The 12,664-nt window shown below is 38.9% G+C and overlaps 1 protein-coding gene across 1 annotated transcript in view; it reads left to right on the top strand.

Annotated features, from left to right (window-relative positions):
- KCNH5 (potassium voltage-gated channel subfamily H member 5) overlaps positions 1 to 12,664 on the top strand; it is a 275,077-nt gene that overhangs the window by 77,359 nt on the left and 185,054 nt on the right. The window contains exon 7 of the mRNA XM_010962243.3: positions 1,120 to 1,546. Coding sequence (XP_010960545.1) covers positions 1,120 to 1,546 — 427 coding nt within the window. The remainder of the gene's footprint in view (positions 1 to 1,119; positions 1,547 to 12,664) is intronic.

A 12,664-nucleotide genomic window follows, 5' to 3' on the forward strand; every position in this document is an offset into this window, starting at 1 on the left:
TACCATATACAGTGTCACCAAATGCATTTGTAACCTATTTCACTGGAACTGTGAACGACTTTACAGTGCCATAATTAGAGTCTCATTAATGGTATATCTGTTTCACTATACCTCCCAGTTCCTCCAGTTTGATCACAATTAAGCTCAGAGTAAGTTACGTTGGATTCCTTGTCTCCCCGCTGGGAGACAGTTAGCGGTAAGGAAGGAAGTCATGGACTCCAGGAGGTGATGATCAGATGAGAGGCGTCCTGGATCACTGCCTGTCTTCCCCTCCTGCATCAGGGATGCCTTTATCCTCTCTCCCTGGGTGTTTTATTACATGCTTCCAAGAAAGTAACTGTGGGGCCTTTGTTGATTGAATAAAGTCTATGCTATGTTTCCATTTGGGTAATGCTATATTTGGTGTTTTAAGCTTCTCAACAAAATGTGAATTTTCTTGCTGCTGTTCCCTTATCGTATTCTTTTCTGTGACTGTTCCTGGAGGATGATAGGACTTTGTAGGTATGTAACCATTCTAGGTCCAACTCTTCACATTTCCACAGCTTTACAAATTTAATGCTTATCATAACTGTGGCAGGAGGTGGGGAGCCAGCAATGACATTTGCTTTTTCTCCTTCTATGTACAGAATATCCCCTGTTTGCTTCACAGTAAAACTAGGATTCCTTTTCCAGAAGTTTTGTTGCTCATAGCTTTTATAAAGTAAGAAATAAAATTAAATCTTTTAGGGTAGAGGAAGAGTCTTATAGAAAACAGAAATAAAAAATCTGAATTCATCACCCCTTTTGTAAACTCTGTGTAATTTGCATTTGAGCCATTTTCTCCTTTGGTGCTATTTATACTGCACTTACAAACATAAACTGGGTCTTCCTTAGCTAATGAAAAGTTTTTAATCTAATAATTCACAAATGTCTTATTTGTTGGTGGGAAGGAATCTGCATTTTAAAAAGTTTCTTTATCACTTCAGCTTTTTTTTTTAAATTGACTTAAAGTCAGAACTGTATTATGTGTGTGTGCTTAGTGTATAAATGGTGATTGAATTCATGAAGGTGAGCCATTGTCTTGTTTCCCCAGCCTTCTCTTTTCTGAAAGTGTTCTGTCATTTCTTTTCTTTCATTCAGGGTATCAGCAGTCTCTTCAGTTCTTTAAAAGTGGTGCGTCTCTTGCGACTGGGCCGTGTGGCTAGGAAATTGGACCATTACCTAGAGTATGGAGCAGCGGTCCTTGTGCTGCTGGTTTGTGTGTTTGGACTAGTTGCTCACTGGCTGGCCTGCATATGGTACAGCATTGGGGACTACGAGGTCATTGATGAAGTCACCAACACCATCCAGATAGACAGTTGGCTCTACCAGCTGGCCTTGAGCATTGGGACTCCGTATCGATACAATGCCAGTGCAGGGATATGGGAAGGAGGACCCAGCAAGGATTCACTATACGTGTCCTCTCTCTACTTTACCATGACAAGCCTTACAACCATAGGATTTGGAAATATAGCTCCTACTACAGATGTGGAGAAGATGTTTTCGGTGGCCATGATGATGGTTGGCTGTAAGTATCTTTTATAATATTTTAAAATTATTGTTGCTGGCGGTTCTCCAGGTTCCAGTTTCTGACAGGAGTGAAATGAAACTATTTTGTCTTCAAAAAGGTGTTTAATCCACATTATTTACATTGGTTTAATTTTTATCCAGCCTCAGAAAATGAAAATGTGAAATAATATATTTTACTTTTTTGAACATATTAACACGTGTAAAACAGTGTGGATAGAGTGATACGAAAATCAGAATAAGAACTCTTTAATTCTGTTCATAGCATTGTACTTGACAGAGCTATTTCCAAAAGGAGACCAACATCTAGAAAGGCAGCATCTAGCATGTTCTATAGGTTTTGTTGGCAATCCATTGAATTCTGAAAAAGCAGACAGGATCTGACATGAGATACCCTGTTTAGGAAATGTTTGAGTTAACAATTGAATTCCTGAATTAAAGTTAATCTCAGGATACAGTTTTCTGTGGGTTTTTACAATTAGGACTAGTAAGAGGTTTAAGTATCTAGTCTCCATTATAAAATTCTAGGTTGAATATATATGCTAGTCCGAGAGAATGAAAGGATTAGTAAATATAAGCTCATTCAGCAATGACCGAAGTGTCTAGGATGTAGCTGTATACCTGAGTATAGGTGTCTTGATGGTGTTCTTGGGAGTAGAACGCTCCCTAAATGAGTGAAAGACTGTGTTGTACACTCAGACTGAGGCTAGATGATGCAGAAGACCAGAACATTAAGGAAAAACATGCCAAAGAAGTTGTTTTAAAAGATTTTGAGGGGGACTTCACTGCATTCCACACCTTTATGTTGACTTAGATGATTTATCCAAGCCTAGTTCTGATACCCAGAGTAACCTTAAGACCATCATATGGGAGATGTGATTAGTGCTGTTAGCACCTGTTAAGCCTCTGGGTCCTGGTCACTGGTTTTTGGTCTGAACCATCCTTTTTGAGATTCAACGTCAGATAATTTTTATATTTTGACCCCAGTGGGAAAAATGTTAAGAGTCCAGGAGTGTCAGCTGGCCCGTGAAAGGTCAATGTCCTGGGCCTGAGCAAGGTAATAACCAGAGTCCTGAAGTTTGCAAGCTGTTGAAGCACTGATGTTAACAGTTGGTCAGCCTTCCTCCCTCCCTACTCCTTCCTGCCTCTGTACTCCTTTGTACAGGTACAGAAACAAGAACACACAGGCTCTCTTTGCTGTTTAGAGGTAACAGAGAGAATGAATTCCAAGTGCTGTTTGCTCCAGAGGCTTTTAGGAGGAAAATGTTCTTACATACAAAGAGATCCTGATGCGCTCTGAATTAAACTGCTGCCTACACACCAAAAGTGGTAAGATACATTGGCAAAAAAGGTGCTTTGTAAATTCAGAAGACAACATTTTGTCAGATGCAGTATTTACTACCGTACTACTTTTAATATTTATATAATGCATTTTGCCTTATACTTGAGCATAGTTAGGTTAAAAAATTATTCTGAAGTAATTATAGATTCACTGGAAGTTGCAAGGTTAGTATATGAGGATGTGTCCTTCCCCTAGTTTCCTCCAGTAGTCTTATCTTCTATAACTAGTATCAGAACAACGTTGGCATTGGTACAATGTGCATGTATAGTTCTGTGCTGTTTTATCACGTGTGTAGATTTTGTAACTACCACTGAAATCAAGATACAGAATTGTTTCATCACCAAAGAGATCTCCCTCGTGTTATACCTCTTTACTTGCTCCTTCCCCTAAGCCTCCCTCACCCTGGCAACTACTGATCTATTCTTCACCTATATAATTTTTTGATTTTGAGAATATTGTATAGATGGAATGGTGCAAAATGTGATCTTTTGAGACTGGCCTTTTCCACTTAGCATAATTCCCTTGAAATCCATCCAAGTTGTTAAGTGTAATGATACTTTGTTCCTGTTTATTGTTGAGTAGTATTTCACAGTTTGAATATACTTCTATTTAACCATTCATCTATTAAAGGGCATTTTGATTATTTCCAGGTTTTGACTGTTACAGTAAGCCTGCCATGGACATTTGTGTATAGTTTTTTTTTGTTTGTTTCTGGACATAAGTTTTCAGTTCTCTGGGATAAATACCCAGGAAGGAGATTTCTGGAACATGTAGTAACTGTTTTTTTTTTTTTTTTTTTTTAAGAAATTGTCTAATTGTTTTCAGAGTGAACATACTAGCATAGTTTGATTTTTTCAGCAAAAGAATAATGGAAAAATAAAATCTATGTGGAGTTAAAGGACACCATTATTCACTTTGTTTCTCAGGCCCCAAACCTGGGAATTACCCAAGATTCTTGTTTTTCTCATATATTACATTTATTTGTAACAAGTCTTGTTGGCTTTACCTTCAAAATGCATTTGATTATTTCTCTGCACTTCCGTAGTTTACCACCCAAGACCAGCTCAGCACCATCACTGGCCCGGACTTGCAGTAGTCTCCTATATGCTCCTTTTGTTGTCACTCTCGCCCCACAGTCTCTATCCAGAAGGTACTAAGATCACACCATTCTTCTTCTCAAAGCCTTCTGATGTTTTATACTGCACATAAAATAAAATCCAGATACCCTGCCCCTTTAATCAAAGCCTAAATGGTCTGACCCTTGCCTGCCTTACCCACTTCACTTCCTACCATTGCCACATACTCTACTCCATCCAGTACAAACAGAATGCTCTGTACAAAAGCAGTTCTGTCTCGGGTTTCTTGTACTTGCTTTTCCCACTGCTTATAACACCCTCCCCTGACTCATGCCCTGAATTCATGCAGGTCTCCACTCAAATCACTTCTTTGGAAATTCTTCCCAGGGCTACCCTACTATAAAAAGCCACCCCAATGCCACTCACCCTTATTCTCTGCCCTTTAACCTTTTTCTTCCTTGTATCTACCAAGACCTGAAGCCATGTTTACTCTGTTTTTCTTTTCTTCAGAATGTAAACTCCATGACAGTTTGGAGGCCGTTCTCTGTCTTTTTTGCTTTTATATACCCAACTTCTAAACAATTCTTAACACCATGCTCAATATCAATTTGTCATATGAATGAATGAAGCTGGAGATGTCTCTGATGATCATAATGAGGATCTCCTGTCCTTGAATCTATTCCAGTTATGTCTTTGATGAAAATACGCCAGAAAAGTGCACACTCTTCAAATTGTAGCCTTGGTTCCTTTGTGAGAGGAACCTGGGGTGAGCTCACCTGTCCTGTCTGTCTTTGATAGTGTAGTAGCTCCCTTAGCTGGACTGCCCCAACTTTAACCCTCTCACAGGGCTGGATAACAAGTTCTGAGGGGCTAGTCAGTAGAAGCACCAACAACACTTTCTCCCACCACTTTTTACCTGACTCTACTTACACTGGACATTTTCACATAGATTCAGTTGAGTTTTTTAGTTCAGAGTTGGCCCCATTCTTCTCTGCTTCAGGTATGACCAATTATATTGCTACATCAAAATGTCTTTCTCCTCTCTTCTTCAGTTCCTGTTTTGGTTTCCAGATGAAGATCTGGTCTTAAAGTTGATCCCTTTCCTTACTGAGTTTCTGCCATCTCCTTTCAATACCTGAATAGTTGTTTTCTGTTATAAAGCAATTTCTGACATCTTTTTACCTGTTGACTTTGGTTTTCTTTTTATGCCTCTGAACAAATGTAGCTTCTACAGCCAGTGTTCCAAGGAGATGCCTTTTGATTTTCTTCTTAGTCCTTGGGTCTTTAGTAATTTCATGGCATGTTTCCTTCATAACAACTCAAGAAGATGGTAGAAAACTGTTAGGACCCATGAAGTGTTACAGTAACTTCTCACAATTCCAAAACTTATTAGACACAGATGCACAAATATCAGCCAAATTTGGCTATTGCAGCTGTTTGTAATCTTGGTATCATTTTTTTCCTGCTATCACACCAAGGAAAACAAACAAAAACAAACCACCAGTGTTCCCAGAACCCAATATATGTTTTCAGCTATAGACCTAATCAGGGATTTAATTGTGTGTGTGTGTGTGTGTGTGTGATGGAAAAGGAGAATAAGGGAAGAGGGAGATCGAAAACAGTTTCATGCTTTCAGTTGTGCTAGTGTTCTTGTCATTCTGTGCTGGCTGTTTGAGAAACAGCAATGATAACCTAGTAACTCAAGAACTGAGAAAGATGTTTTGTCACAGATTTAAGAGAGACACCAACTTCCTCTTTTCTGTTGAGAAAAATAGTCACAACTTGTAAATTATAGCTTATTTTTTTCTGGAGAAAGTAATCTGAAATTTTTGTGCCTTCTAGCAAAATTTGAAAATTTCAGCAGCAACAATTCCAGTTCCTAGATCTTTCCTGAGTTCTCTTCTTTCCCTAATAGCTTTTCCTCTCAGACTCCTGGGTTCTTTCTCCCTGATGCTCAATTGCATGTAGACTCTGTCCTGGAACAGTCTTAAACTTCTCCTTATTGGTATCAGGCAAATCTTCAAACAAGGTGTATGACAATGTCCTGCCTTCAGTCCCAGTCGTCTTCTGTTTCCTCCTCACCCCTTCTATGTCAGTAGGACCCCAGGGTGTTTCTCTTACCGGCTGCCTTAGGATTTCCTAGGCTTATATCCTTTGTCCCTACATTTGCTCAAGGTGGGGATTCCTCCTGCTCAGATTCCAAAACTGAAAGGGTTGTTTGGATCTTTCCCACGTAGGTCTACCAGCATGTGTTCTCGACCTCAGACTTGTCTTTTCTCAGTTTCGTTGTGCTCTGTGCCTCGAGTGAACTTCATGGTTCTTGTAGCAGCCATAATTATCCCAGGACAGTCAGCTCCCCCTCATTCCTCTGTGTCTTTTCATTCATGAATGAACCTGACTACTCTGCCAATAGTCACTAAATTCACACTAAAGGGCTTTTGTAAAAGAGGGTATTTTTGAAGTTTAGTTCTGCAGCAGTTGTAGAAAATACCATACCTCTTTAAAAAATACCAAGATGTGGGTAATCTCTGCTAATTTGCTCAGTAAATACTTAATGATGCCTTCCTGAAATGTTTTCTAATCCATTTCTTTCATATAATCTTATTATTGCTTTCTTTGTTTCAAAGATTAGCAGGTTGACTAATTTTGTCTCTATGCAGAAAGCACTTTAGTACACTGATGATTTGGTTTGATGGCTATAAAGCAGGAATATGTGTATGGAATTTTCTGATATAATTATCCTCTTTGTCTTAATGTATTTTTATGAATCCTCTCTTGAAGATTTATCAAGAAAGCAAGTGCTTACTTAGCTCTTTCTTCATTATTAAATAATCACATAAATTGTATTTTAATTTAATCCAGTCATTATAAGAAACTATACATTTGCATCTTTTATTACAATTTTATAAAAAAAGACACATAAAAATGTTATCAATAACTCTTTGCCATGTATAATTTATGTCCACCATAAATTTGTTTTGTTTGCTTCGATTTATTTTAATATACTATAAAATATTAAAGACATTAGTAAACATGTAGACAGCATATTTCAAAGGACTGTAAGATTGAAATTTAGATATTTATTTTGTTTAGAAACACTTTTCACTCTGTCCGTTGTAGCCTGCTTAGTTGCTAAGTTGAGGCAGCCTGACTCAGGTGGTATATGACAGCCAGAATCTGTCCCAGCAGGATGCCATGCAAACTAAGTCTTAAAAGTAAAACAGAGCAAAACTAAATACTATAAATATGAAAATTGCTGAAGTTTAATTTGTAGAAAGGAAGCCCAGTCATAATAATGCCAATGTACAATTTGTAAATAAGATGTGATTGATAGCCCAGTCTATGAACTTTGTGTAATTGACTGGTATGCTTTATTATGCATCAGGCAAATGGGTTAGCAGATTTAGAACAACAGGAGGACCATCTGCCAGTGGAATGTCTGATGGGAAATTTGAATCTTCATGTGGGTGGTTAAGAGACACCGAGGAACACTTAGTTACACACTGGTCACTCAACATCGTGCAAGGGAGGGAGACTGACGCCACATATCACATTCCCCAGTTGATGGGCTCATTTAGCACCCTCGGTGGAGTTCACATAAAAGCCAAGCTGAAATTAGAGGCATTGCCCTTACCCCTCTCCATAGGAAAAGGAAATAAATACAAGATGGTAAGACTCAAGAGATTGGGAGAATATACAATGAGGTGGGAACAAAGGCTTGTGTAACCTTGGATGGTTTTTGGATCTCTTCAGGTTTTAGTTTTTTTCATTTGTGAAGTGCAGGAGTTGAAATAAATGACTTTTAAAGTTCCTTCCAGTACTAACATTATGTATATCTAAGATTCTGCTAATTCAGTTTTGCCACTGTCCACAGAATTCGGCTGGTTATTGGAGATGAGGTTTATATGAAAAAAGAAGGGGTGTCACTTAAAAGTTTTAGGGCTTTTCATATGTGGTACCTACCTTGTTTTATGGATAGTAAGATGTGTCTTGTAGGAATATAGTCAGTAAAGAGTTGAGAGGGAAGACTGTCAGGAAATATTACAGAGAAAAGAAGTAATGCTTTTGGAAGGAGCAGTGTTTTTCTGGATGGAAGTTAGGCAGCTGGGAAGACTGAAGGGCATTTACCTCAGGGCATAGGAATGGGTCCCAGGGAGAGTGCCCAGCGGGGACTCTGAAGGATGTTTGGCCTGCACAGATAGCTAAGCAGGGTTAAAAATGAGTTGTTACATTTTTCCAATAGTTAAAAAAATTCCTCTACAAATCTTAATGTGAGACTTTAGTGACACAGATATAGGATTAAGTTATATGCTGATTTTTTTCTTGCCCTTGCCGTGGTGTAGGTAGGAGATGGAGTGTGAAGATGTTGATTTTCATTTCTGGTTTTAGTTTTAGCCAGATGGAGAGAGCTTTAAGCTTAAGGTTTATTTTGGAAACTGGGTCAGTTCTTTGTATTTGCTTTACCCTTGCTTGTAGAAAAGACTTTTTCTTTTATTCTCTTTTCTTTAATGAGCTGAGTATCCTATGAAGAAAAACATTTTGTGGAGCTCAAAGTTCGGGGTTATAGGCACCTTTTTTCATGGTGTAGTAGTTTCAGATATGCAGTCCAGTAGTTTGAAAAAGACAATGTGATGTGGACTTTATTCCCTGTTTCTTATTCAAAAAGAACTTGTATCTTTTGCAGGAATGTTGTTTTATACTCAGGATTCTTTTTATGCCTAGTCACATTTTCACAAACCTTCTCAGATTCTATAAAGTTCGAGTTTTCCCAGACGACAAGAAATTTTCTCAGTTGCCTGTTAACTAGCCTGGCCTCTTTGCAAGGATTTGCTCTCTGTAACTACCTTGTGTCCCTGTGTCACTCAAAATTATTGAATTCATTCAGCATTGTGCCAGGTGTTCTTGCAGTTACTGTCATTAGGGAGATAAATTAGATACTTCCCAGCCCTCAATAAGTTAGTGGTATGGTGAGTGTCAGACAAAAAAATCACTGAATCCTCTCTGTCTCTCCCCTCCAGTTCTTTCCAAACCCATCCATGTCCCTATCCCCATCTCCATCCCCATCCTCATCTCTAACCCCATCTCTATCTCCATCCCTGTCTCCATCTTCATCTCCATCCCCATCCCCATCTCCATCTTTATCTCATCTCTTTTTAGACTGTGAACTAAGAACTAAGGCTTTGAACAGGTCAATAAAGAACTTGAGTGGAAGAGTAAAGCTGTAAGAACAGGGTCTGTGTTTGTTCTGTTCACCGTATGCTTATCACAAAGTATTGTGTCTAGTTGTTGGTTGTGCTCATTAAACATATGTTGAATAAATGAATAAATAAATAAAGTTCATCTAGCTCAGCCTGAGGCATCCAGGACGGTTTCTAGGAGGAAGTGACTCGAGCTCAGAGAACTCAGTTAGGTAAACGAGACAGACCTTGAGTATATTCTGGGTAAAGAAAACCCATGTGAAAAAACATAGGCATGAACTGGGTTGACCTTCGTACTGTACTCTGTGTATTGCATTTTGGCTTGAAGGGAAAGTAGCTGTGGCTAGAGAGGAAGAAAGGAACCAAGATGTCAAAAGGCCTTGTATAGCTTGATAAGGAGTTTGTCTTTTATCCTAAAGGTTGTGATATAAATAAGAATTTTATTCTTCAGTGTGGAAGATAGATTGGGACAGATAGAGGCTGTGGGCAGAGAAACCAGTTAGGAGGCTGTTGCAGTAATCCAGGAAGACATAAACTGAGGTGGTAGGGAGATGGAGGATGGTACCGCTTAGAATTGGCAACACCTTTTGTTTTTTCCTATAAAGGGCTAGATTGTAACTGTCTTAGGCTTCACAGGCCATAATGTCTCTGTTGCAACTACTCATCTCTGTAGTGCTAAAGCAGCCATAGATGGCGCAAGAACGAATGAGAATGGCTGTGTTCCAATACAACTTGAAACAGGTGGCAGGCCAGATTTGACACATGGCCCATAATTTCCCATGGCCTCACATAGACACTATAGTTTCTGACAAGACCACGGACTTTGGAGTCAGACAAATCTAGGTTCAATGTCTTTTTTTAATCACTTATTAAGAATTTATATCCAATATCTAAACTGTCAACTATAAAATAGAGATAGTAGTCCCTACATCACAGAGTTATTTGAAATAGTCAATCAGAGATTGTATATAAAGTTCCTGAAACATTTTTTTAAGTTATTATGGTGATGACATAAATGAGTGGGACATGGTAGAAGGAAGAGTTTGGAAGGACTTGTAGATTTCTGGCTAATTCTGGTTAATTGTGTAGCCAAGTGAATGACAAAGCTCTTTTCTAAGATAAGAAAGAAGGAGCAGGTATTACTGGGGCAAAAGGGTTGTTTTTCTTTGGACACGTTGAGTTTGAGGGTCCTGCAGGTCATTTGTTGGAGACAACCATTAGGTTAGAAGTGTTAGATGTCAGAAGTATGGCTTTGGGTTCCAGAGATAAGAGGCACTGAGAGATACTGTAGAGAAAGTAATTGATGTCAAGAGTGTGCAGGATGAAGTCAGAATGAATCTGGCCAAGGGTGGACACCAGAGGAAGGAGAGCCAGATAAATTAAGAAGAGAACCCAGAGGGGTAAAAAAGAATCATGATTCCAGAAGAAGAATTTGTTGCTAATAACATATGAGAGAACTTCAAGAAGGAAGGAGGCACTGTAGGACAATGGACATCAAGCCAGGGGAGATCTGGTTGGCATTAGGAGGTCATTGGTGACCTTCTGTGACTACTTTCATCGGATAGTTTAAAGGAGGGAACCATAGGGGCATTTGTCTTTATGAGATCTAAACTTTTTTTTTTCTTTGTGAAGGAAAATAATTTTATCAACAGCCATTAACCTAGTGCAGGTAGGCTATACTTAGTATTTTTCACTGCCAGTGTTGCTTTTATCTAAATCAACTTTCAAGTTCAATAAAATACATTTAATTTGGATTATTAGGCATATTACATATGCTTGGAGTTTCTTTTCATGTTACAAAGTAGAAAACAAAAAATTGACTTTGAGAGAAGTTTTTATGAAATTCCACTTTCTTAGAACAGGTGTTTTAGCCAGGGGAGAATTTCACTTACTGAGGACTACAGGATGATTTGGGACCTTAGAGTAAATTTAGCTTTGATTTCTATGAATGTGTATATTGCCTGGGACAGGCTGTTACTTTGCAGGAGAAGTGGTGCTCTGATGTAGAGAAACACTGGGGACTTTCAGAGTCCTTGCATATGAGGTATCAAGGATCAGTTGACATAGGATTTAAATTTTGCAGGAGATAAAATACTTAGATTTTTTTCACAGGTTGGAAGACTAACAGATCCGTAGATGAATATATTTAGAACATGTTAAAAAAATGTCCCCAAAGTCCTTTTTTTATGCATGGATTCAAGAATGTTTTGGAATGCTCCAAGAGAGGATTTTCTGTGGGACACTTTCTAAACCAACTGGTTACCCAGTGACTACTTCCTACTTATTTATTTAATATTTATAAAAATTGTGATCACTGAGGTAGGCCTCCCTTGGAGTTCAGGTGGCAGGCACACGGTCCTGCCTTTGGGCTATGTGTGTAGGTAAGAAGATTTCTATGGAATGAGAACTATATCCAAGTTGACTTTCAGGAAATACTGGAGGCTTTTAGAAATTCTCTCTGAAGCTAGCTCTGGAACTACCCTTTTAGATCCTATCTTCTTTAAACTGAATTTATGTTTAACAACCCCCAAAAGTCTTAATCTGTGAAAGTCTAATTTGGGAGCCTTACGGATTTAAAAAGAATGTAAGGGAAGGAAACTTAAACTCAGGCCTCTAGTTAGACTTTAGCAAAGGAGATAGTTCTAGCACTGACTCTTTTAATGAGAATTTAGGGTGGAAGCCAAGACTCAGAAACTTTTCTTATGCTGAGCTGCTTATGTGTTTTCTTGTCAGCTTTCTTAGAAAAGGCCTTAAAGGACCTTCATACTAGGTGTGTTCCCCCAAATCCCTCCCCGTAGGAGGGCCTACGCAGAGAATAACCTACACCTCTCCCCATCATTACACACACTGACACTTCAGATCCCATCATCCCTAGAACACTCCCAGTCTGGATCTACCTGCCTCTTTTGCTCCTGTTTCAGGATTGCTGAGCACCAGCTGCAATGGCCATTTGAACAGCTGCCACTGAAATGCATGGTTCACAACCTTATGAATCTTTACTTATTTTAGGTCATCTCTCTCTCACATTTGCTGTGCAGCTATTCTTATGCAACTCTCCATATGTCTTCTTCCCACTTCTCTAAACCTATGACCACCCTTCATCTCAGCAGATGGCCCTGCTTTTATTTCTCCAAAATAGAAAGGGCAACTATGGCAAACACACACTCCTTTTGTTCCTGACCCTTCTCTGAAGAAGGCAGGCTAGAGGAATGATGGGGCTGAGAGGGAGGGGGTGGGTAGAACACACACAACCTTGCAGGCCAAAGAAGTGACTCTTCTTCTGAGTCAGATGGGAAGACTTTTTGAAGGTTTGGGACCAAAGAGTGGCATGATTTGTCTTATGTTTTATAAAGATCAATCTAACGGCTGTGAGGAAAATGAACTATTAGGGGACAAGGATGGAAGAGGGCAGATGGGTTAATAGTCAAAGTGAGAGATGATGGTGGTGGTAGTTAGAATTGGTTAGATTCTGGACCAATTGTCAGAACCAACAGAATATGAGG

This window comes from Camelus bactrianus, chromosome 6 (genome assembly GCF_048773025.1).
Source record: "Camelus bactrianus isolate YW-2024 breed Bactrian camel chromosome 6, ASM4877302v1, whole genome shotgun sequence".
Taxonomy (NCBI): Eukaryota; Metazoa; Chordata; class Mammalia; order Artiodactyla; family Camelidae; genus Camelus; species Camelus bactrianus.